General features: G+C 40.5%; 1 protein-coding gene and 1 long non-coding RNA gene across 2 annotated transcripts in view; one reads left to right on the top strand and one right to left on the bottom strand.

The window, feature by feature from the left end:
* The window catches only part of LOC309796877, a 175,120-nt gene extending 169,204 nt beyond the window's left edge, over positions 1 to 5,916 (bottom strand). The window contains exon 1 of the long non-coding RNA XR_014292516.1: positions 5,852 to 5,916. This is a non-coding gene — a long non-coding RNA (uncharacterized lncRNA). The remainder of the gene's footprint in view (positions 1 to 5,851) is intronic.
* Positions 5,917 to 6,031: 115 nt separating this feature from the next.
* The window catches only part of TSPAN7 (tetraspanin 7), a 146,967-nt gene continuing 126,164 nt past the window's right edge, over positions 6,032 to 26,834 (top strand). Inside the window, exon 1 of the mRNA XM_082610287.1 lies at positions 6,032 to 6,293. Coding sequence (XP_082466413.1) covers positions 6,213 to 6,293 — 81 coding nt within the window. The 5' untranslated portion in view covers positions 6,032 to 6,212. The remainder of the gene's footprint in view (positions 6,294 to 26,834) is intronic.

The following is a 26,834-nucleotide window of genomic DNA, read 5'->3' on the forward strand; positions in this document are numbered from 1 at the left end:
AGCAAATTCTCAAAACAGTTCAAGGTTTCCCCCCCTTAAGCCCTAAAAACTTTAATATTTTAATCTTTTGTGTAGAGGGCTTCCTTTATAAAATATCCTCTTTTATTATAATGTTATATATGATCATTTAGGAAAATAGAGTATATATAAAAAATGGGAAATAAAATCACCTATAACCCCACCCCCACCCCTGAGCTACCAGTGTGAACATTTTATACACATTTTCTTCCAATTTCTTTTCTATATGTTCTTACATAGTTCAGGTCATAGTGCATATAAAATTTTCTATTGTTTTATTTTTCCTTAATGTTATAACAAAAATTTCCTTCTGTGACTAAAAAAAGTTCTTCATATACATACCCGCTAATAACCGTAAACTAGTCCCTTGTTTAGATGTACCATATATTGAGATTATGCATTTTAAAAGCTGTCCTCCAAGTTTACTCAGACTAGAAGTAAGTCATATTCAATTCCTCCTTTTCCTTCATTACCCAAATCCACTTAGTCCTGAAGGCTGTCTATTGTATTTCTGAACAATTTCTTTTATCTGTCCCAGGGATTTCAATCCCAGCTAGAGCATATAGGGAGCTTTTAAAAATACTGATTGCTGGGGCCCCACCAGAGACCGAGTTAACCGGAATCTCTGGGGGATGGAGCCCAGACATCCACAAGTCTAAATGCTCCCCAGTAGATTTTAATGCAGCCAGAGTTGAGATGCACTGCCTCGGCCCCTCCTCCAGACCCACTTCCACTTCCCAAAGCCCAGCCCTCATCATCTCCCAATTAGGTTATTGCAGTTACCTCCTAACTCTTTTCCTGTTTCTAGTCTCTCTCTTCTGCAACCTCTAATCCTGCGTACTGCTTCCCAAATTACTTTGGTAAAAACATGGGTCAGATCACATCACTCCCCTACTAAACAAGAGAGCCAAACTTGGCCTGAGTAAGGCCCTCCTCCAACCTACATTTCTGCATCCTTTCCTACTCGGGGTCTTCTAGTGCACCTCACCTGAGGTGCAGGTGCTCATCTGAGTTAGTTTTCTGCCTTTGTTCATGCTGTTCCGTAGCCCATAATGATCTCCTTCTCCATTGCTCAAAGACCACCATTATCTTATACATATTTCAAATACCACATCCTTCTTCAATCAGGCAGCAATCATCTATTGAATGACTACTATGTACCATCCATCTGTTCAACATTTTTTGAGTTGCTATTGTATCTAGGTACTGGGGATACAACAGTGAACAAGACAGACAAAACTACCTGCCTGTGTGGAGAGGAGGACAACAAAACAAGCACACAAATAAGAAAATGTTAGATAAGTGTGATGCAGAGAATTAGAATATATAGTGACTAGGTGGCTATTTTCGACTGGGTGGCTATTTTCATCTGAAATGGCCTTTCCGAGGAGGTGACATCTATACTGAGATCTAAATGATAGGAAGTGAGGGACCAGCCATTCAGAGTTTAAGGGGCAAAGCATTCTAAAGATAGGACCAGCTAATAGGAAGGCTTTCAGGCAAAATGAAGTCTGGTTGAAGAGCTGAAAGAAGGCCAGAGCAGCTGAAGCACAGGGGTACAGGGGGAGTCATGGGAGAGGAAGTTGGAGTCAGCTCATGTATGCTTTCTAAGTCAGGGAAAAGAGTCGAAATCTGATTCTTTGGGCAATGATGGGAAGCCACTGGAGGGGTTTAAGTGAGAGGGTGACATGATATGGTTTGTGTTTGAACAAGATCACTCTGGTTGCTGTGGGAACAACAGATTGAGGGGGTGACAGTAGGAGCAGGGACCACGTAGGTGCTTTGGTGGCAGTCTGGTTCTCCTCCAAGTACTTGCTCCATTTAAGACAAATAAAAATCAAAAGCTCCTCGTTTTTGAGCAAAATATTAAAATTCTTATCATCATCTAACAGGACCTGGATGGGCTGACCTCTCTCTAGCCTCCTGTACACTATCTTTGCTCCTGCTTACTGAGCTTTGCTGATCTTTTGTCAGCTCCTCAAATATATCATTCCTTCAGGCCACAGGGCCTTTGGACTTGCTGTGGTTGTATGTTATTTGTGTATGTGATAAAATATACATAACATAAAATTTACTATTTTAACCATTTAAAAGTGTACAATTCAGAGGCATTAAGTGCATTCACAATGTTGTACAACCATCACTACTCTCTAGCTGCAGAACTTTTTCATCACCTCAACAGGAAACACTGAACCTATTAAGCAGTCACTTCCCATTCCCTCCTCCCCCAGCCCCAGGCGACCATTAATCTGCTTTCTGTCTCTATGGATTTGCCTGTTCTGGATAGTTCACAAAAAGGAATAATACAATATGTGGTATTTGTATGGCTTCTTTCACTCAGTATAAAGTTTCCAAGATTCATCCATATGGCTTCCCCAGTGGCGCAGTGGTTAAGAATCCGCCTGCCGATGCGGGGGACACGGGTCTGAGCCCTGTTCTGGGAAGACCCCACATGCCGTGGAGCAACTAAGCCTGTGTGCCACAACTACTGAGCCTGCGCTCCAGAGCCTGAGAGCCACAACTCCTGAAGCCCGGGCACCTAGAGCCCATGCTCTGCAACAAGAGGAGCCACCGCAATGAGAAGCCTGTGCACTGCAACAAAGAGTAGCCCCCACTCACTGCAACTGAAGAAAGCCCAGGCGCAGCAACAAAGACCCAACGCAGCCAAAAATAAATTAAAAAAAAAGAAAAAAAAGATTCATCCATATGGTAGCATGTGTTAGTACTTCATTCCTTTTTATGACTGAATAATATTCCATTGTATGGACTTACCATAGTTTGTTTACCCATTCCTTAGTTGATAGACATTTGTTTAAGTTGTTTCCACCCTTCAGCTGTTGTGATTAGTGCTACTGTGAACACTCATGTACATGTTTTTGTTAGAACACCTGCTTTCAATTTTGTCACACCTAACAGTGCTAGGTGATATGGTAGCCTTGGTCATATTTTGAGGAACTGGAGATCAGTGAATCTTAGACATGTATTAGTTTCCTGTGGCTGCTGTAACAAAATATCCCCAAATGGGTGGCTTAAAATAACTTAAAAATTTTATTTTCTCACAGTTCTGAAGCCCAGAAGCCTGAAATCAAATTGTCAGTAGGGCCATGCTTCCTCTGAGACTAAGTAGAATTCTTGCTTGCCTCTTCCTAACTTCTAGTGGTGACAGTCAATCCTTGACACTTTTGGCTTGCAGCTGCATCATTTCAATCAGTCACACGGCATTTACCCTGTTTGTCTCTGTGTCTTCACATGGCCCTCTTCCTGGGTCTCTTCTTCTTTCAAGGATACCAGTTATATTGGATTAAGGGCTTACCCTATTCCAGGATGACCTCCTCTTAACTTAAATAATTACATCTGCAACAACACTATTTCCAAATAAGGTCACATTCTGAGGCAATGGGGTTAGGACTTCAACATCTCATTTTGGAGGATACAATTCAATCCATGACAAACTGACAGATATTACTGTGCTTCTGAATCCCCTGGGGATCTTGTTAACATGGGCTTGCGGTGAGGCCTGAGGGTCTGCATTTTCAATAAACCCTCCCAGCTGATATCACTGCTGCTAGTTCACTGATAGGGTGGCTGACTGGTTGTGGTTTTAGCAATAAAAATCCCGAGTTAAAGGAAACCCCTCAGTCCTGGGAAAACTGGCATGGTTTGTCACCCTATTATATCACAGACCACAATTTGAATAGCAAGGATCCAGCTATGAACTATGGTAATTTACCCATTAATTACATTGCTGACTAGTCATATTTATCTTTACATTTAAATAACTTATTTTTGCTAGAACAGTCCAAGTTTTCAAGAATCTGGACCCCAAAAAGCTCCAAACTATGAAATGGTGAGTTAGTTGAGCTGATGGCGCCGTCTGTGAATATCATATATTAACTCATGAAATTATCTATGATGCTCAGCTGTGTCCCTGCTGGGTTGAAAATGGAGATTTCTGACCCCTTTACAGAGTAATTATGCATGGGCAAGAACTTTTTTTTGGCTAAGAGTACTCACTGGGTTTGAAATCTTCAGTATCCTTTTTTTGCTGCTGCCCAGGGACTGTAAAAATGAAGGAGGAAAAAAAAATGAAGGAGAAAGCTCCTTTCCGAAGTTGGGTTTGAGCTCACTGCAGTAGGGACAGCATCCCTCCACTATTGATTCCTATTAGGACCACCTGAAGAACTTTAAAAACTGCTGAGCCCTCACTCCGGACCAAATGACTCAAGCTACCTGGGGTTGGGCACAGGCAGTCATAGCTTTGTTCTTGTTGTTGTTTTAAGTTCTCCAGGTGATGCAAATGAGCAACCAGAGGAGAGAATCATTGTGCAAGGTCTTCCTTTATAAGAGAAACCTTGCCAATCTGTTCCCTAATCTTTTTTTCACCTGCACCCATATTCTTCTTTACTCCTCTCTATGCCCACATGCTTTTTGTTATGGTTGATCATTACCTTAAGCAAGTTCTCCTCTTCCTCATATTTGTGTCCTGTTTATACAATGACCTCACTGACCTGGGACCATGTACAACCCATTGGCGGTAATAATTACTCCTGCAACTGACCTTGGCAGGCTTTCCTCAAGCTTTATTGACTGTTTTTCACTCTTTCACAAAAGGTATCCTTAACATCATCCACAACTGAGTTAGCCTGTGATAGTGTTGCTGTTTTGACTGCAGACTCTCTCAGGAATGAAGTGAAATCTCCCACAGAATCTGTACTGTGTGTTCCTCTACAAACCATCCACAGGAAATCTGGGTGGAGCGTACATTACTTTTTTATTGGGATATAATTCACATGCCATAAAATTCACCCTTTTAAAGTGTCCAATTCAGTGGTTTTTAGTATATTCACAAAATTGTGCAACCGTCACCATGGTCTAATTCTAGAACACGTTTGTCACTCCCCAAAGAAACCCCCTACTCACTAACAGTCACTCCTCATTCCTGCCGCCCCCTGCAACCACTAATCTATTTCTGTCTCTATGGATCTGTCTATGCTGGACGTTGCCTATAAATGGACCGTTCAACATGCGGTCTTTTGTGTCTGCTTCTTTCACTTAGCATATTTTGAAGGTTCATACATGTTAAAGCATGTACCAGTACTTCATTCCTTTTTGTGGCCAAATAATTTTCCATTGTATGGATGTACTATATTATGTTCATCCATTCATAATTGATGGTCATTGGGGTTGTTTCTGCTTTCTGGCTATGGTAAATGGTGCTATGAACATTCATGGACAGGCTTTTGTGTGGACAAGTTGTCATTGCTTTTGGGTCTATACCTAGGAGTGGAATCGCTGGGTCATATGGTAACTTTATGTTTAGCTTTTTGAGCAACTTCTGAATTGTTTTTGAACTGTATTTTTTGACCTTGAAACAGTTCTCTTTTAGTGTGAGGTGGTCTGTACTTGTTAGGGTGGGAAAAATAAGTCTCAGGGACTTTAAACATTTTTTTTCTGTTATCTGTTATACATTTTATGTGCAGGAACAATGGTACCTTCATACAGAAACTTCTTGTCATTCGGTTTCATCATTTCAAAATGTGAGGAAATCTAAAACATGGAGCTCCCGCGTTGGCAAGGATTGGGGGTGTCTGTCTGAGTTCCCGGGTTCCTGACCATCCCTCCAGCTGTATCTCCGGCCACCTGTCACAGTCTGTTACTGGCACAGACAAGGCCTGCTTGTTCCAAGGACATGACTACTGGGCCACTTCCATCTGAGAAGGCCTGGTGGGGCGTCCAAATGCAGAAACCTGATTGCTTTCCGGGGACAGCAATAAACCAGGTGCAGACAACCCTGCAAATGTAAAGCCCCATTGTGTACAAAGCAGAAACTCACGTGCCACGGCGGCCACAAAAAGGCCCTGACCTTCCACCCAGCCTCCATCCAGGATCTCCTATTCCCTCCTGGCTGCCCTGCCCTGCTCCTCGGCTCGGGGTCTGAGCCTGCGCGGGCTCGCGGAGGCGGGCGGCCTTCTACGCATGCGCAGTCTCTGCCGGCCTGTTCCTTCAGTGGGGGCTCTGCCGAGTGCGCGCTCACGCACACGCAACGTCTCGTCTGCGCGCTCACGGGGCCTCTTGCGGCACGCGCCTCCGCCCCGCCCGGCCCCGCCCCACCTCCTTCCCCCTCCCGTGCGCCAGCCCGCCGCACGCCGCTGCCGCCGCCGCCGCCGCCGCCGCCGCCGCTGGAGCTCTGTAGTATGGCATCGAGGAGAATGGAGACCAAACCTGTGATAACCTGTCTCAAAACCCTCCTCATCATCTACTCCTTCGTCTTCTGGGTGAGTGGCCACGCCTGACCGGCGGCTGGGCCGCCGTCCATCGGTCAGTGTAGTGATGCTACGGGAAGGGAAGGGGGAGGAAAAAACCCAAAGCAAATATCAAATCTCGGTCCTCTCCTTCAGGAGACAGGCGCAGGGCTGGGGCTGCAGGATGGCGGGGTGCAGGCTTGGGGCTGCTCAGACCCTGGACCCCGCCCGGTGCAGGGTGTAAGGGGCTGCGTGGTGGCGGTGACTGCAGGTTGCCGACCTTTCCAAAATATTTTAATGCATTGACTTATTTTTTAAACTCGCGGGTTAGGGTCAGCCTCTGGGGAAAGTTGCGGGTTTATTCGTCTGTTTTCCACTCTGGACACCCCTCCCCACCCTCCCTTAGCAGCCCGTTCGCGGTGTCTCTTGGAGCTAACCTGTGGCCGGCTGGGAGCAGGCGCGAGAGCTCAGGGTTTGATCCCAGATTCCCGGTTATTCCCGACCCCGCGGGGCTGCGAGTGGCTGGCGCTGGGAGCCCTGAGCTGCCTGGCTGGGCAAGGGCGACCAAAGGCCTCCAAACGCAGTGATGGGGGGCGGGCGCCGTTGCCGCGCGGAGACGCACAGAGGGGAGAGGGTCTTACATAACCCAGGGGCATGTTTGCGCTTTCTCGGCGACCCAGGAGATGGGTCTTAGGACCCTTTTCCCACGCCCTTGCACCCTTACACTTATCTTTCTGTCATTGCGTAAACCCAATCCGCAGAGCCCTGGGGAAGGACCCCAGCCGCTTGGTGACAGCAATAGCGCCTCAACTCTGCTCCCCATCTAACTGGTGCTGCTACCGGTCCTTGAAGCTCAATGCAGAAGGATGACGTCAGCCCCTCAGCCGAAGCCTTGGGGGGCTGCGTGGTGCACTTCGCGGAGCTATGCGCGCTTTTGCGCGCGGGAGGAGGAGGAGCGGGGCGGGCAGTGGGGTGCGGGGGGTGCTCCAGGCTTGTGCCTTACCTCATCCTGTTTGGCAATTCGTGGAATCAGTGCAGGGCTGACACTGCAGTGATTCATTTGAAGTAGGTGGTACCTAAAGATCATTCCCCATTATTTCTCTATCTTGACGACTCCCTTCTCCCCAAGTTCTCCTTTCCTACACGAAGCCACAGCCACCCTGCAGGAGAATGAATGTCTGTCCCCCCCCCCACACACACACACACACACACACACACACACACACACACACACACACACACACACATAATCTGGGTCATTTCAGCTTTCAAGGCAGTCATTTTGAAACCTGAGGCTCTGCAGAAAAAGCCAATCCTGCCTTTGGTTGTTTTTCTCTTTGCCAATTAGCCCTAATTGGCCCTAATTTTGGTTTGAAACTGGAGCACAGTGCTTTATGAGGTACCCAGACTCGGCTTGATGGTGAAACAGGCTGTTTGTAATGACCAAGGCAGGAACTGAGATTTATTAAGGATTTAAAAAAAAATCCCTAATGCGCCCCCGCGGACATTCCTTGTCACTGGCATTGGTGATTCTTCAGGTCGGGAAATTGTGGACTCTGGAGACCAAGCATACCAAGAACTCTGCAGTGAGATAAGATAGAATAACAGGTATATCACACAAGGCAACCACAGGAATGGACTTTATTTGGACTGAAAACAACACAGGTTGAAAAATTTCAGCAGTGGAATTGTGAGCTCTGCACAGATCCTATATTATGTTTTTCTTGGAAAAAGCAATAATGCATGCTGGTTGCTGAAACTTCCCAGTAGCCATTCCTCGGAACTGGCTTAGCTATTTTTGTTTGTTTGTTTCATTAAATCTCTTTGTGTTTGGTCCTTTAGTATTTACTTAACTTCCTATTTGTTACTGGAGTAAATCATATGGGTGATTATTTTTAGCTTCCTGAAAAATCTTTCAGCATCACTGCAGGCTGGTAAAGAAGGGAGTCTTCTAGACGAAGCCTTTTCATATGAACTCTTTAACTCTTCTTGGCTTACCTTCCCCCCACCTCATGAATCTAATTACTTAATGCACCCTGATACATCTTAAGCACAGAATTTTATGTCCTCTGAAGTTCCTTAATGCCTGCATTTTAATTTTTTCCTACTTCCAAGATTTCCATAGTCTTAAAGTGTTTACCTAAAGCATTTTCAGTAGTTTAAATAGCCTTTAATAATCATTTCATACTTCACAACCAAAGAATGAGATCTCTCCAGATGCAAGGGTATTTTAAGCAAGACATTTTCATTAATAAACCTTGGTCCAAATGCTGTGTTCTCCATTGTACCTTAAATGCTGTTTTTCTTTTTAAACAGCTTTATTGAGAAGTAATTCACATAACATATAATTCACCCTTTTTAAATTGTACAATTCAGTGGGTTTAGTATATTCACAGATTTGTGCAACCATCACCCCAGTCAATTTTAGAACATTTTTATTACCTGAAAAAGAAACCCCATGCCCTTTAGCTGTCATTCCCCTTGTCCTCCCAATAAGCCCCACCACCCCAAGCAATCACTAATCTTTCTTCTTAAAAAAAAAAAATATATTTATTTATTTATTTTGGGCTGTGTTGGGTCTTTGTTGCTGCACGTGGGCATTTTCTAGTTGCGGCGAGCGGGGGCTACTCTTTGTTGCGGGGTGCGGGCTTCTCATTGCGGTGGCTTCTCGTCGCGGAGCACCAGCTCTAGGCATGTGGGCTTAAGTAGTTGTGGCTCGCGGGCTCTAGAGCGCAGGCTCAGTAGTTGTGGCACATGGGCTTGGTTGCTCCATGGCATATGGGATCTTCCCAGACCAGGGCTCGAACCTGTGTCCCATACATTGGCAGGCGGATTCTTAACCACTGCGCCACCAGGGAAGCCCTAATCTACTTTCTGTATCTATAGATTTCCCTTTTTTGGACATTTCATCTAAATGAAATCATATAGTATGTGGTCTTTTGTGAATGGCTACTTTTGCTTAGCATAATGTTCTCAAAATTCATCCATGTTTATTCCTTTTTATGGCCAAGTAATACTCCACTGTATGCCTATATCACATTTTGTTCATTCATTTGTCCACTGCTAGACATTTGGGTTGTTTCTGACTTTTGGCTATTATGAGTAACAGTGCTACAAACATTTATGCACAAGTTTTTGTGTGAACATGTCTTCATTCCTCTTGAGTATATACCTAGGCGTGGAATTGCTGGGTCATATGGTAACTGTGATGAATCATTTGAAGAACTGCCAGACTGTTTTCCAAAGTGACTGTACCATTTTACATTCCTGCCAGCAGTGTATGAGTATGTTGATTTCTCCACATCCTTGCCAACATTTGTTATTATCTGACTTTTAAAATTCTAGCCATCCTAATGGGTATCTCATTGTGGTTTGAATTTGAATTTCCTTGATGAGTAATGATGTCGAGTATCTTTGTATGTGCTTATCGGTCATTTGTGTATCTTCCTTGAAGAAAGGTCTCTTCATATCCTTTGCCCAATTTTTATTTTGGTTTTTTTTTTATTATTGAGTTGTATATGTCCTTTATGTATTCTTGACTCAAGTCTCTTATCAGGTATATCATTTGCAAATATTTTCCCCTATTCTGTGTGTTGTTTATTCACTTTCTTGGTGGTGTCCTTTGAAATACAAACATTTTTTATTTTGATAAAGTCCAGTCTACCTATTTTTCTTTTGTTGCTTGTGCTTTTGGTGTCATATTTAAGAATCCTTCACCAAATGCAAGACTATGAAGAAAACACTGTCTATAAGAGTGACAACAATTCAGTAAATGCAGTTGATAAATTTATCTTTCTCTGGCACCTAGAACTGTCTGGCACATAGTAGGTACTCAAATATTTGTCAGAACTTCTGGAGTTATGTTAGGTAATTAACAAAGAGGATGATCTTGGTGTTCTTTTAAGTGAAAGATGGAGGAAAGATTAGGCAGAATTTTTTTCCTTCCTGTTCTCGGTGAATCATTTTAATGGGACTGCTTCTCTTCCCTTACCTCAGTTTAGATTTAGGACTAGAAGACATTTGAGCTTAAAATGGTGGTAGACCAGTAGCATCAAGAGATTGATGTACTTACAGTTATGAAAGAGAGAGCTTTGTTTTATCTGGCCGCCTCTTCTATCTATAATCACTCTCCCTCTCTGAGATGTTCCTCTAAAGCAGTGGTTCTCAACAGGGGACAATCTTGCCTCCCCCCCCAATAGTTGGCAACGTCTGGAGACATTTTTTAGTTACTGCTGGGAGTGGGGTGCTATTGGCATCTAGTTGGTAGAGGCCACAGGTGCGGCTAAGCATACTACAAGGTATGGGACAGCCCCTCACAAGAAAGAGTTTCATGGCTCAAAATGTCAGCAGTGCCTACAACTTCTGCACTAGTGAACTTTACATAGTATACTCGTAAGTCCTATGTAGAAAAAGAGAGTCTTATGCAAAACTCCTAATATATACTGTTGTTTGGAACCACCATACCCCAGCATTCTCAACACAATCACAAGTAAGAAGAAAGACATTCTCCATGGTGTACCATAATTCTTTGTTTGAAGACAAAGGTAGGTAGTTCTTTATATAATAGTGTTGAAATGGATGGGACGATCTGTCCTCCGGTTAGATAGCATCACCTGAATGTTAGGTAAATGGCTCCTTTATTCTCTTTGATTTGTATGTTTCATTTTCAGGTTTATAAAAGAGGAGGAAAAAAAACACACCTAGGAGTAAGTTATCCTGTGCTTTAAGACTAGCAAACAGTGCCTGGCACATAACAGGTTTACTCTGGAAGTATTTACTTAATGAGTGAATGAATAAATGAAATTTTATTGACTACCCTTGGGCTCATGTATTTATTTCAACTCATCTCAATTGGGAGGCTTTTTTTTTTTTTTTTTTTTTTTTTCCCGCGGTACACGGGCCTCTCACTGCTGTGGCCTCTCCCGTTGCGGAGCACAGGCTCCGGACGTGCAGGCTCAGCGGCCATGGCTCACGGGCCCAGCCGCTCCGCGGCATGTGGGATCTTCCTGGACCGGGGCACGAACCCGTGTCCCCTGCATCGGAAGGCGGACTCTCAACCACTGCGCCACCAGGGAAGCCCTGGGAGGCTTTTTAAAATGATATTTCCTGTCTACCTGTGGTGGTTTAAATGTGTTCCTGACAGTGATGTGTGGAAAGGTGGGGTAGAGGACTGTATAAGACTTACTTATCCTAATGTTAGTTCAATTATTATATTTTTATGATCAGCTAGCTTGCCGGACATTTTAGTTACCTAAAATTTTAATTGGAATTGAATTTGCTATGTTTGAATTAAAAAGATATCTATCTTACCCTAATACAAAAATATCTCTCCATGACAAATACAGTTTTTTCAACAACAAACAGGAAAACTATCACTATGATGCTTACAAGGTAAATTCCGTTTTTAAAAAAATTTTTGTTGGAGTATAGTTGATTTACAATGTTGTGTTAGTTTCAGGTGTACAGCAAAGTGAATCAGTTATATGTATACATATATTCACTCTTTTTTAGATTTTATTCCCATATAAGCCATTATAGAGTATTGAGTAGAGTTCCCTGTGCTATACAGTAGATAAGGTAAATTCTGTTTTGATTTAGAAATTTTTAAATGTATTTTAAACACTCATCTGTGTTCTGAGCTTAGATTTAAATCCACTACAGCTACATCCACTAAATAATACTGTGAAGAGAAATATCCTTGCTTCATTCCAGTGTATATTGGATTTGGTTTCTTTGATTATCCAGGGAGGCAGTTAGCTTTATCAATAGTGCTATCAAATTCTCTTATAGTGAAATATTAGTGATTTTTTTAAAATTTGGGAAGCATCGCTAATCTTTTTTGGGGGAAGATTGAAAGAAATAATAGTCAAAATGTTTCTTCTCTTTTGTCATCCAGAAAGTTTAGGTACTTGGGTTAAATAGAGGGGAAAAAGTATTAAAGAACAGCCCCTAATGTTTTTACAGTGTTTGAATTTGGGCACATACTAAAGTTTATATGTATTCCTTTGCATATCAGTGAAATTCAACAAACATTCATTGAATGTCTTATATGCCAGGTATTTCAGTAGAATGTTTACCAACTTTTACTAGCTGCTGCTTTTAGCATGTTACCTTCATTTTTAAGTAATGTAGTTAATCTACTACTGCTGGACTTCTCAGTATTAGATGTTATATATTGTCTTCCTACTATGGAAGATCAAGATCTAGCTCTCCTACCACCTTCTCCCTCACTCTCATCTTTCCTAAATTGGGTAGACCCCAATATATCTTTTATCAGTTTATCATTATCATATATCATCTTGGTTAGAGCAGTAGTCAGTGATCACATTAATGCAATTAGGTAAGCCTATTCACAGCTGAACCATGTAGTGTGTCTATTACGATTGCTTGCCCATCTTTTTGTTTTCCCTTCAGTTAAAAATTGCCTTGTTTTATCCTTCGCTTGTTAATTTTCTTCATTTATCACTAAATTATCCCCGTATTCTCCCCAAGAACTGCATATCTTCACTTAGTGTATTGAAACACTTTGTGTATCCTATCAGTTTCCTATTCTTAGAGACATTTGTCCCAGAGCATTCTGACCTTCAATCTGGGCTAGTGTTCTCTGGGCCTTTGAAACAGCTGATATCATTATAATCTCCCTTTACCATCATCCTGGGGAATCCTGTCTCCTTTTATGTTGTATCCTTGGTTTTCTAGTTGTCCAGTCTTCCTGTTTCTTGGTCGTTCATCCATTTTGGTGGAGGAAATCTCCTAGTAACTTTCTGGAAAAGAGTGCGTGGGAGGTTAATTTTTTGAGACCTTGCAGGTGTGCAGATCTTACTGTGCTCTTGCATTTAATTTGATAGTTTGGCTGAGTATAGAATTCTAGTTTGTAAATCATTTACCCTCAGAACTTTGCTGCCACTTCCTCTTTTCCCCAGGTCTCTTGCTCTTCTTACTGTTGAGAAATCAAATGTTATTTTGATGATTCTTAAACTCTGCTGTTCTTTGAAAGCTTCTGGAATCTCTGTCTTGTTCCTAGTGCTCTGAAATTTCACAATACTACCCCTTGGCGTATGTTTATTTTTATCTCTTTCCTCTGCACCCTTTCAATCTGCAAACTCATGTCCTTCCGTTTGGAGAATTTTCTTGAATTGTTTTTTTGTTTTGTTTTATTTTAAATTTCCCTTCATTTTCTCTGTTCTCTCTGTTTTGATGCTGGACCTCTTAGATCCTCTGTCTCCCCTTCTGTTTTCTAATTCTCTTTGTCTTTTTGTTCTACTTTCTGGGAGATCCCTCCCAGCTTACCTTGCCTGTTATTGCATTTTTCATTTGTTTTATATGTTGATATCTAGGAGCTCTCTGTTGAGGCCTAAGAGATTCTTTTTCTAGCATCCTGCTCTTGTTTCATAAATGTAATATTTTAAAATTCTTCCGACAATATTAATGATTTTTTTAAAAAAGTTTGCTTCTTTTTGCTGTTTCCTCCAAGCTTCTCTGTTATCTGGCATACTACAGACTTACCTCAAATTTCTGGTACCCATTTTCTCTTTGTTGTTTAAGAGTGGAGCACTAAAAATGCTGATTGGAAGCTCTTAGTGGGAGTTGTTGATTATAAGTTGGGTGATTTGGCTGGGCAGTTGAGTTTTGGAACCAAGGTCAATCTCTTTAGGTCTTTTCCTTTGGTCTAATCAGATTTCCTATAGAAGAATCTTCCAATCTTCTCTCTGGATGAAGAAGATTGGGGATATGGATGTCCCCACATGCAGTATAAATGCACCTTTGTTTAAGCTCCTGTTTCAAGTGTAGAATCCAATGTTCACTATGCTTTGGTTCCCCAGTTCACTTCACTCTCCCTGGAAAATAAATCTCTGAACCCATGCTGGAATGGGGGAGAAGGCAGAGACTGGAAGTTGGAGGGGATCTAAGTGCTTTTCAAAAAGCTTTTCCCAGATTCTCCTTATTTTAGCCCCCTTTCATCCCTACTTCCAAGAGTGCATGGAACTGCCTTCTGGGGGTGCTTGTGTGCAAATATTTTATTCTTGACATTTCTCACAGCTACCGTAGGATTTGGCTTTTTCTGAGCTCCCAAAATGTCATTGCGGTTGTCTCCTCTTCCATTCTCATTGTTATTGTGGGTTAAAAAAATCCTTTCAGTGTCATTTCAGTGGAGTTTTGGGAGATAGCCAAGGTAAATGGATGTGTTCAATCCATCATCTCTAACTGGAAGTCCTTTATATCTGTATCTCTACATTGCATGGTACTAATTAAATACGTAGTTGATTGTGAGTGATTGAATAGAGTGTCTGAGATGGCAACAGTTGGGCTATTCTAATAGATATTGGTATCTACTTTACAATTTTTAAAAGGCTTTTGGATGTCAAGGGGAATGTTCTAGGCTGGAACAGGCTTATGAAAGCACATCCTCTTTAAGGTCATCTGGTCATCAAGGACTGGAGTTGGACAAATGGGAATGAAGCTCTGAAGGTTGCTGCTGTTTTTTCTGCTCATCGAATTTCTTCCCACCAGGTGGAGGCCCATGTGTCTTCTGACCTAATTCAGATCTTGGTGGATTAATTTAATGTGGAAGCAGCAGAGTTCAAAGTATGGTGGGGAGTGGGGTGCTTGCTGTTAGACGAGTCATTGCTCTGCTATTTTTCTATTACTACAATGATAACCCTTTGTGTTTATTGCAGGACTTCTACCTTGTAATTTGAAAAGTTTTTTTTTCCTTATTTAAGCAACTTCCTGCATGCAACATGCAGTTAGGATATGGGTACTACGTTTTACAGCATTTGCGGAACATTAAGTCTTTTCCACTTAGTAGTTGCTTAGAAACTAGCTGACTTTTTATCCAGATAGATTGAAATACTTTTCTCAATTTTAATTATAGCTAAAGTTCTTGATTTGACCCTATCGTGAGCTACATTACTTATGATTCATGGACTGTTCAGCATTATGTCCTGTTTTAAGTAAGCACTTCAGAAGGTGCTTTGAATTGAAAGTCATTGGTGACTGTGCTTCTCTGTTTAAACATGTTAAACCTTTGACATAGGTGACTAATGCACCACTAAACCAATTTGAAGTGCACTTTAGAAATATATTCTTATGCCTTTTTCTCCTTTGGACCCCTTACAGCAGCTTCCAGTTTGGGTTATCTCTTCATGACAGGCAGATCGTTGGATTACTGCTCTTAAATTTCCTTTTTTGGCTGTTATCCCACTTGCCTTTACTGAATGCTTTTCATTCTTGGCTGAACATTTTTGTGCCCTTTTATATAGAGCCCCAATATTCGTCAAGAAAAGGACATAGAGGGGGAAATATAGGAGAGGGCTTTTCTTGTTTTCCCTTTGGTTATTTGATCACTTGAATGTGTAAGCATGTGAAATAGTTTGGTGATAGAATTAAGGATCACAATTCTACCGTGGAAGATTTTCTTTGTGCTTTCTGTAAGGTATGACAGGCTTTTTCATCATCATCTGTTTTAGGAGAAATTGCAGTTGCGTTGTACTGAAAGATGGGCTGGGTCAGGTGCAGGTACTAGGTGAGCAATCTAGATCTGTGGTTCTCAACCCTGTTTGCTCATCAGGATTGCCTAAGGAGCCCTAAAATACTATATGCTTAGACCTCACCCTAAGAGATTCTGATTCAATTGGCTTGGAGGAGGATGCCAGCTTTCATAATTTTAAAATGATCTTCCAGGTGATTCAGCTGTGCAAGTAGGATTGAGAACCATTGATTCAGAGAGAACTCTGTATAATAGCAGGCCTGGTTCATCTTGAGTCTCTTGGATCTGGAGATAGCTAGGAAATATCTAGCTATTGAATATCTAGCATGGGCCTGATTTGGTCTGCTTTGCCCAAAAGTCTTAGGCTAGGTCTCCAGTCTCTCTTAGTAAACCAAAATGGCCTTGTCACTCTTAGGAGACCTTGCTAATCATTCCTAACTAGAGGAGTGCTCATCAGAATCACTAAGGGGCTTTTAAAATCACAGCTGTTTGGTCCTAGCTCATGAAATTTCCATTTTAATTGATTTGGAGAGGGGCCTAGGTATGTATTTTTAAAAAAAACATTCCCAAGGTGATTCTGATTCCTGGGATGTTACTCTGGTCTGTGATGCAGTTTGTCATAAATATATTCATACCATATGAATGCCTTCCTGTGATGATCTGTAGTACCATAAAGCTAGTTTGAGGAGAAGCAAGATGTAGCCAATCTAGTATTTTTCTCACCCACTGAACTGGTCTCTGGCAAGTGTCTGCAATTGAACTCTTGGAGTTTGGAGTAGTTTCCGTTCCTTAGGGGGAATGTATTTGTTTACAGTTGCACTGAGAAGTTAGGAAGAGACTTGGTTTTCCCCCTTTCAAAATATTAGACTGTCATCCAATATGTAAAACAAAAACCTGAATTCATTTCTTACTAAAGTAAGAGAGAGCAGTACTAGTCAAGCACAGTTTATGAGTGAAACAGCTTGCTGGTCTTTTTGGGAAGTGTGGTGGTGTTTGATGGTTGCTTTGGGTACAGAAGCAGATTGGTTGACCTTGGCCTTAGAACCATGGCTATTTGGGTGAGACTGTTGTTGATTGCCTCTGAGAAGCATAGTCACTGCAGTGCCTCTGCTGCTGATTGGTTGCTCTTGAACTGTGTGAGGCTGTCACTGTAATTAGCTTCTAGAAGTATGTTCCCTGAAAGAAGTTGAGTTTTTATTGATAATTAGACTAAGGTGAGTTGCCACTGATCAAATAGGTTTAGAAATGGGTGCTGGTAGTTACTAGTTACCATGCCTACTGAATAATCAATCTTCTTCCCCCCAGGAGTATAGAGACTTTTATTCTTGCCTCAGATTACCAATTCTCATTTCTCAGTGAAATGAGTTTGTCTCTGCAACTCAATTCCCATTCTCCAAACATCATCATGGTGATGTATAGGATCCTTTGGTGAGTTCATTGTTCTAATCATTCCACAAACAGTCATTAGGAGTTTATGATTTCCAGGGGGTATACTAGGACTTCTCTAGGGTAGACCCCTTTGGGTTGAAAAGGAGCCCAGATCTTGATAATGAAGCTGGGTGGTAAATGTTCCTAAACATCCCTTCCACATCCACATCTCTATTTGTGTTCAATTTCTATTTCTGATGAAGCTTTTCAGAGTTTTTCACCTCTTCCAATTTCTGTTTCATACTAAACTGTATCACTCTCTTGCTATTCTTTTAGCTATTGCCTTCTATTGCAGGGGATTTGAGATTAGTCCTATGTGAAGTCTTGGCTTAGACACTTGCTGTGTGACCTTAGGCAATTCACATGCTCTCTCTGAGCCTCGGTTTCCTCTTCAGAATTGAAGATATCTGCCTCAGTCAAGTGGTGAAGGTTAAATGACATTCAAGTGCTTTGTAAAGTGTAACAGGTACTATATCAATATTTGTTAAATGAATAAATTGATCAGAACACCCCCTACCCTGGAAATTGGGGATGATTAACTTTTCAGGCTTTATAGTTTGCTACCAAAGAGAGCTGGTATTCCAGGAGGGTTTGAATGGAAACCAGAAACATAATGAGTTTAGGTCACTGAGTTTAGCCCTGTCATTGGGATAAGGGTATTCCTATTTAGGATAAATAAATATAAACCTGCCATTTAAAATGTATAAAATAAATAAGCTACAAGGATATATTGTACAACACAGGGAATATAGCCAATATTTTATAATAACTATAAACGGAGTATGACCTTTAAAAATTGTGAATCACTATGCTGTACAGCTATAACATATAACATTAAGTATAACTAAATAAAAAATCAAATGAGAAATTGATGGCTTATTCTTTTTTAAAATAAACGTTTAATTTTAGAACAGAAAAATTGTGGAGATAGTACATAGAGTTGCCATATACCACACAACCAGTTTTTCCTGTTACTAACATCCTACTTTAGTATGGTACATTAGTATGTTATAGTTAATGAACCAAGATTGATACATTAACTAAAGTCCACACTTAATTCAGAATTTTTGAGTTTTTACCTAATATCTCATTAAGGCTACCACATTACATTTAGTAGTCATGTCTCCTTAGACTTCATTGGACTGTGACAGTTTCTCAGACTTTCCTTGTTTTTGATGACTTTGACAGTTTTGAAGAGTACAGGTCACGTACTTTGTACAATGTCCCTCAATTGGGATTTGTCTGATGTTTTTCTCATGATTACACTAGAGTTATGTGTTTTGGGGAGGAAGATCTAAGAGGTTAAGTGCCATTTTCATCACAACATATGAAGAGTACATACTGTCAATATGACTTATCACTGTTGATACTGACCTTGATTACCTGGCTGAGATACTTTGTCAGATTTCTCACTATAAAGTTACTCTTTCTCCCCCTTTCCATACTCTACTGTTTGGAAGAAAGTCACTGTGCCTAGCTCACACTTAAGGAGTGGGGAGTTTTGCTGTACCTCATTGAGGTGGAGTATCTACCATTATTTCTTTTATTAGCAGAGATGATTTCCATTCAACAGTTGTTAAAACCAACTGTAGGGGGTTTACCTGGTGGCACAGTGGTTAAGAATCCACCTGCCAATGCAGGGGACACGGGTTCGAGCCCTGGTCTGGGAAGATCCCACGTGCTACGGAGCAACTAAGCCTGTGTACTGCAACTACTGAGCCTGTGCTCTAGAGCCCGTGAGTCACAACTACTGAAGCCCATGCGCCTAGAGCCTGTGCTCTGCAACAAGAGAAACCACCGCAATGAGAAGCCCGCACACTGCAACAAAGAGTAGCCCCCGCTCACCACAACTAGAGAAAGCCCCTGCGCAGCAACGAAGACCCAACGCAGCCAAAAATAAATAAATAAATTTATTTTTAAAAAACTGTAAATATTTGTTCAAATAGTAAAATACTAAAAACATTTGATTCAGTTGTGAACTAGACAGATTCTTGGTTACCAATATTATTTATGATTTTGGCTTATCTACAAATATAAAAAGACAAAGAATAACTCAATGTTGGAAAAAGTAGAGATAAAATTATCTCCACAGATGCAATTGTTGTATCCTGAGAAACCTAGCAGAGTCTAGTTTAAAGATAAACTAATATGAGAATTTGGTAAAGTGGTTAAATACAAGATAAAAATTAATTGCTTTTCATTATTTTAGCATAAGCCTTACAAAAGGAGAGGGAGGAAAAAATTTCAGTCTCAGTAGCAACAGAAATCATAACTATTTCAGAATAGTTAACAAGAACATGAAGGAAACTAAAATCTTATTGAGGGTCATAAGATCTGAAGAGATTAAAGGACATTGTGTTCTTGAGTGGGGAGATTTAATATTATAAAAGTCAATGTAAAAAATGTGCTTAATGTAATTCCAAATAAACTCCCAATGGGATTTTTTGAGGGGGGTGGCACTTGATAAAATAATAATGTTTATATAGAAGAATAAATGCCTGAGAAGGCAAGAGAAATATGAGAAATATGGGGCGGGGGGAAAGAAGTATGTGCCTTACCAGTGTTATCAGAATATACTATTGTATATGAGATGGCCACCATGATCCCCATTTCTGGTATCATGTTCTTGTGTAATCTCCTTCACTCGGATTCAGGCAGGACCTATGACTTGTTTCTAACTAATAGAGTACAACAAAGGTGTTTCAATGTGTGTGAATACATGTACATGACCATATTAGGTAAGATTGTAATGTCTGTCTTCCTGAGAGACTCTGTCCCTGGCTGGCTTTGAAGAAGCCAGCTTCTATGTTGTGATCTACCCTATGGAGAGGACCACATGGCAAGGAACTGAGGGCGGTCTCCCACTGACAGAAACTGAGGCCCTCAGTCTGGCAGCCTGCAAGCAACAAAATGATGCCAACAATCAAGTGATCTTGGAAGCAGATCCTTCCCCATTTAGGCCTCAGATGAGACGGCAACCACCTGACACCTTGATTGAAGCTTTAGGAGATCCTGAAACAGAAGACAGAGTTAAGTTGTACCCAGACTCCTGACCCCACAGAAACTCTGAGATAATAATTGTGTGCTGTTTTAAGTCTCTACATTTATGGTAATATTGTTATGTAGCAATGCATAACTACTACAACGATAAAGTCACTAATTGATTCAATATGATGTTGACTTATAAAGAGATAAATACATCAGTGGAATAATAGAGAATCCAGAAATAAATTCTAGTATATATGATTTAATATATAAAAAGGTGACATTCATTTTAGAGAAAGCTAGGTTTAAATGATTCTGGTACTACTGCATATATGGAAAAAATAAAATTGGAGCCCTTACTTGAATTTTATTAAAACTTCTAGTTGTTTTAAATGCTTAGACATAAACACAAAACAAAATTCTGTAATAAAAGTATAGTGATCATATGAACAATACAGGAATGAGAGAAACTTCTTTATCCAAGCTGGAGACTCAGAAGCAATTAAATTAAAAAATAAATATATTTGACTATAAAGTTTTTAAAAATTATATGGCATAACTACAATAAAGTCAATTAAACAGTTATGGTGAGATTCAGAGCCAGTACCAGATTGTTAACTAATATACTGCTTTCTTCATTAAGAAAATCTTGTCACAAAAAAAAAATCTATTTACATTCTGATGGAGGCTCCTTCTCATTTTAGACTGATAATGGTTTGCTGACCAGCACTGGCCTACTGACCACACTTAGTGTACTAGTGCTCTGGGTAAGGAGTCAGCAAACTGTTTCTGCAAAGGGCCAGATAGTGAATATTTTAGGCTTTGTGGGCCATATGGTCTCTGTTGCATCTACTCAACTCTGCCATTGTCCTGTGAAAGCAACATAGACAAATGTAAATGAATAAGCAAGGCTATATTAAAATAAAACTTTATTTACAAAAAAGAGGTGGCCAGCCAGATTTGACCCTTGGGCTGTAGTTTTTGCTCTAGGGGATACCAATATAAGGAAGGTATAATACTTAGCCTCAAAAACTAAAGTTTAGAAGACATCTAGATGGCCAACAGGCACATGAAAAGGTGCTCAACATCTCTAATTATTAGAGGAATGCAAATCAAAACTATGTTGAGGTATCACCTCGCACCAGTCAGAATGGTCATCATCAAAAAATCTACAAGTAATAAATGCTGGAGAAGGTGTGGTGAAAAGGGAACCCTCCTGCACTGTTGGTGGGAACGTAAATTGGTGCAGCCACTGTGGAGAACAGCATGGAAGTTCCTTAACTAAAATAGAGCTACCATATGATCCAGCAATCCCACTCCTGGGCATATATCCAGAAAAGATGAAAACTCTAATTTGAAAAGATACATGCACCACAGTGTTCATAACAGCACTATTTACAATAGCTAAGACATGGAAGCAACCCTAAGTTTCCATCTACAGATCAATGGATAAAGAAGGTGTGGTGTGTGTGTTTATACACACACACACACACACACACACACACAATGGAATATTACTCAGCCATAAAAAAGAATGAAATAATGCCATTTGCAGCAACATGGATGACCTAGAGATTATCATACTAAATGAAGTAAGACAGAGAAAGACAAATATCGTGATACCACTTATGTGTGGAATCTAAAAAAAATGATACAAAAAAATGATACAAATGAACTTATTTCCAAAACAGAAACACACTCATAGACATAGAAAACAAACTTATGGTTACCAAAGGGGAAAGAGGAGGAGGGATAAATTAGAAGCTTGGGATTAAAAAAAATTTTAAATTTAAAGTTTTACATGGGCTTATAGGAGAGGGAGTGAAGGAAGCCTTACCATTTTTAGCTTGAAAGAGTTGGTCATGCACTATCCAATAAGGCAGCCACTTGAGCACTTCAAATATGGATTGTACAAATTGAGATGTGTTCTAAGTGTAAAATGCATATCAGATTTTGAAGATTTAATATGCAAAAATGTAAAGTATCTCAATTTTTATACTGATTACATTACTACATGAAATGGTAGTATTTTCGACATGAAGAGTTCCATAAAACATTATTAAAATGAATTTCACCTGTTTCTTTCCAATTTGAATATGGCTACTAGGAAATTTAGATATGTAGCTTGTCAATATATCTCTATTGGACAGCACTCAACTAGAAGTGCTAGATGTTTAAATTAAGTGCTGTGGGACCAAGGGAGAGAACTCAGCTAGCTGGGGAGTTTGGAAAAGTCATGCAGACAGAATTGACCTTGGAGAATGACAGGATTTTGGCAAGTGGTGCCCTGGGAGGATAATGAAGTCTATCAGATGGAGGAAGTGGCATAAACAGGTTTGGAGACAACAGAATGGTTTCTGTGTTGGGACAGGAGTGAGTTTAGCTGTAATAAGGGACAAAGCACGTGATGAGTCTAGGTAAGTAGGTATAGACCTTATTGTGGGTTGTGTGCATGGGTTAGGGTTTGGACCTATTTTGGCTGGAAGCGGGGGAAGGGGGGATAACTAGGCCATAGCTTTGAGCAGGGAGTGGTAACTTTGAAAGCTGTTTATAGGTCTAATCTAGGAAGAATAAGTTGATTGGGTTGGAATAGGAAAGGCAATAAACGGTGAAACCAGGTTAACTAGGAAAGACCAAAGGTCTAATATAGGGTGACAATGGGAATGGAGAATAGAAGACAGTGGAAAGCCACTTTATATTGTGGCAAGGATATTTGTGAATGAGTGAGAACCCCAGTGGTCGTGTGCTTGACGAACCTGGATAATGGTGGAAATGCAGACCTTAGAAGTTGGTTTGAGACTAATATGATGTGTTTAGTTTTAGACACCAGTAGATTTAAAAGACAGGCCAGCTCTCAGAAGCTTGCTCACTTTAGTCTTTTGCTGGCAAAAGTGGCCCTGGGCAGTTCTTTACTTTCGGTTGTCTCTGTACTTCCTGACCCTTCCCGCCAGCCACCATGGTCACAGTTAATTGATCAGGGGAAAGGATCTGACCCTTGGATATTTGCTTGTTGGCTGGTCAGTGGAACTTGATGATCAGGCTTGTAAGATCTGAATGGAGCAGTTCTTTTTTAGGTATTTGAACTTGAGATACAAGAGAGAGAGCTGGCGTAGGGACAGGAGAAAGAAGCACAGGGAGAAATCTCAGGGAAAGGGGAAAGCTAAGTCAATGGGAGTGGTGGAGAGGTGAGTGGGACCAGTGAACTCCTGGCCACCAGACTATGTAGGTTCCTGGACAGATCTACAGCGGCCCATGCTTTTCCCTTCTGGCTTGGAAGAGTGGCTTTTCTTGGTTCTGGTGAGGCATGGTCAAGTGGCCATGATTCCTTTCCTCCTTATTCCGTCCTTTTTCCTAACAGTAAAGCTCCTTGGCTAACCAAGAAGGGTGATTAGGTGGATGTTCGAAGTTGTAAGAAAGGTAGGTTTGGAATTAAAAGAGGAGGTTGGTGTGGAGATGCAAAGTTGAGAAAAGCCCAGTTTGTTCATGCAAGAGGCATGAGATTGTAAACAGTATTCTTTCCAGCTGCCCAGGAAGCCCAGCGTTCTAAATGAGTTGATGCTAAATTGCTTGCTGATAATAGGTGTAATAGCAAAGCATTCAGCCAGCAGCACTAATGGAAGCCTGAGTTTCCAGTAAGACTTGTTTATAGGATGAAGGTTCTGCTGTAGGGTAGGAGCAAGTTATTCAAGCAAGTTACTTATTAATCTCCTTAACAGCAGCTGCTCTGTTTGTGAAGTAAGGTTGGCAGTTGTTTTAGTTTATATCCTTCAGGGATGTTTTAAGGACAAACAAGTAACAGCTTTGTATGTTGTAGTTTTCATTAGATAGTCCTGGTCTACAGAGGTGGTAGCTAGCCTGACAATTTTTAATAAACAGCTTAGAACAGGCAGCTCTGAGTGGTGACTCAATGAGGGCTTTGGGGGAGCTTCGATTTGGTCTCAATGCCACTTTGTTGGCAACTCGGATCAAAGTCTTTTAAGCTAAGATGTCAGGAGTGAACTCTGTGTATATAGCATGCAGATTATTTTGAGATAAAAATACAGGAAAAGAGAGGTGTATAAATGAGTATTCAAATTAAAAAGCTGTTCAAATAAGCTGTCTACAAAATAATATATATATATGGTATACCATTTTTGTAAGTTAAAAAAAATGCACATAACAAATCCTAGAGAGTGACCCACATCAGAATGTTAATAGTTATGGTTGGGTGATAGGGTAATTCATGGGTTACATTTTTATTTTTGTTTGTCTTTATTTTCCAAGGTTTTTCTTCTCTCCTTACAGCCATGAATTACTTTGTAATTAAGAGAACAGCGAATGCTGTTTTTAAAACAATTTTTTCTAGGCGTTTTATAATACATAGTTTTCTTTTGTTTCTCAAAGGTGGAGTGTCTGTTTTTACCACCTCGTCTCATTTATAATATAGCAGTTCTTTAGCCCAGTCTATTTTAGCTATTAGATTAAATTAATTCACAGCAAAAACATATTTAACTTGATATTTAAGCCTTGTCTCCTCAAAATAAAGGGAAACACATGTTTCTATTGAATACTTAAAAAGAAAATTTTGAGATGTATTTCAAATATAATACTAAGACAGGGAATAATGTGATAATTATCTGTGTATCTACCACCCAGCTTTATTAGATCTTGGCATTATGCCTTATTTGCTTTGGGTTTGGATATTTGGATTTTAAAGAAATGTAAAAAAATTACAGTTGATTCTCCTACATCTTCTGTCTGTCACGAATTCAGAGTTTATCACTTGAGCCTATTTTTATACATTTACTAATATGTACATATCCACAATTATTATAAAGTATTGCCTTCAGATTTTTAAACTTTGTGTTAATGAATCATGCCATGCATATTGTTTTGAAACTTGCATTTTTGGCTCAACATTGCTTGACATGTTTCCATGTTGGTGGATATGGGTCAACTTCAGGGGTTAACAAACTATGGCCTGTGGGCCAAATCTAGCCAGCCACCTCTTTTTGTAAATAAACTTTATGTATTTTCAATGGCCACTTTCACACCAAACAGCAGAGTTGAGTAGCTGTGACAGAGACTGTGTAGCCTGGAAAGCCTAAAATATTTACCATCTGGCTCTTTACAGAAAAAGTTTGCTGACCTCTGATCTAGTCCATTCTTTGTATGGATATATCATTATTTATCCATTTTCCTGCCCGTGGACACTTATTTCCTGATTACTTGTAAGAAATGATGTTTTGGTGAACATTGGTATATATATCTCCTTACCAGAATTGAGAGGGTTTCTAGTGTAGCATATGGATCATGAAACAACTAAGCTTTTAATATATTTTGGTGTCTTTTTCATACTTAGCAAAATAATAATAATAATCTAAGGCAGACTTGGGCCCTGTTAGCTGATAGGTGTGTTATTTGGTAGTTTGAGATAGAGAAGATATTTTTATTCTTGATTTAAATAGTTTGTCTCAAAGTGAATTTTTGTTGCTGGAAGAGAGAAAAGCGCTGAGTGGTCCACATGGAGCAAAGCAAGAGTTACATATGGTCCTTCCAGCCATCACAGTAGAGTTGACCCGCTCCCATTTCACCCTCCCACCACCTCTCTTCCCCTCTGGTTTTCACTCATATGTGGAGTGTAAAAAAAAATAAAACAAAATAAACAAACCAAACCGAACAAAATAAACTGTTTTTAAAAGTGGTTGTAAGTTGGTGAGAAGAGGCAGCTGAGATCCAGAGTTTAGCCCAAGGTCATGTTTAAGTGAGGCTTCAGTTTGGACCTCTGCACCTGCTCTGGCCTGATATTCAATGTCCAGGAGCACAGTTCTAGGTGGTAGACCTTGGTAGATGGGTTAGAGAGTACTTTTTGAGCCTCCGCACTGCCGTGAAGCAGAGTCCTCATTGGTTCCAGCCTTGGCTCCTATAAGCTGGTCAAGGCTTCATACACAAAGGTTTTCCAGAAAGGTCAAAGTTTACAACTTCAGTGGGAGTAATTACCCCACGTGGCACTTCTGTAGAAAACAGAAACCAGGGCCATCTTTTCACATTTTTTCCTGTCCTCCCACCTTAGAACTCCAGTTTCCCAAGCAAGAGTTATACTGTTTCACAGACAGTGGATGCTCAAGACTAAGGGATCCTAATGTCAGGCTCAGGGTTGGTCCTGAACGCCTGGGCAGCTGCCCATTCACTTCCAAAAGTTTGAATCTGTAAATGTCTTTTCTCCTTTTCAGTTTGTGGCTCATGTGGGCAAGACATAAGAAATCCTGAGAGTCTTTCCACTCTCATTTTAAAAAATCATATGCCTGAAAGTCTCCAAATTACTGGCTCAAACTGCATGGGTATTATTTCTCCTGAAGCTGTTAAATATGATAAGGACATGAACTTGTCTCTTACAGCTATAAGCTCCCAACCACTTTGAACAAGATAGAAGCCAAGGCACTAAAAACTGTTGGAGGCAAATGGGACCTAATGAAACTTAAAAGCTTTTGCACAGCAAAGGAAACCATAAACAAGATGAAAAGACAACCCTCAGAATGGGAGAAAATATCTGCAAATGAAGCAACTGACAAAGGATTCACCTCCAAAATATATAAGCAGCTCATGCAGCTCAATATCAAAAAAACAAACAACCCAATCCAAAAATGGGCAGAAGACCTAAATAGACATTTCTCCAAAGAAGATATACAGAT

This window comes from Mesoplodon mirus, assembly GCF_964341445.2.
Source record: "Mesoplodon mirus genome assembly, chromosome: X".
NCBI lineage: Eukaryota > Metazoa > Chordata > Mammalia > Artiodactyla > Ziphiidae > Mesoplodon > Mesoplodon mirus.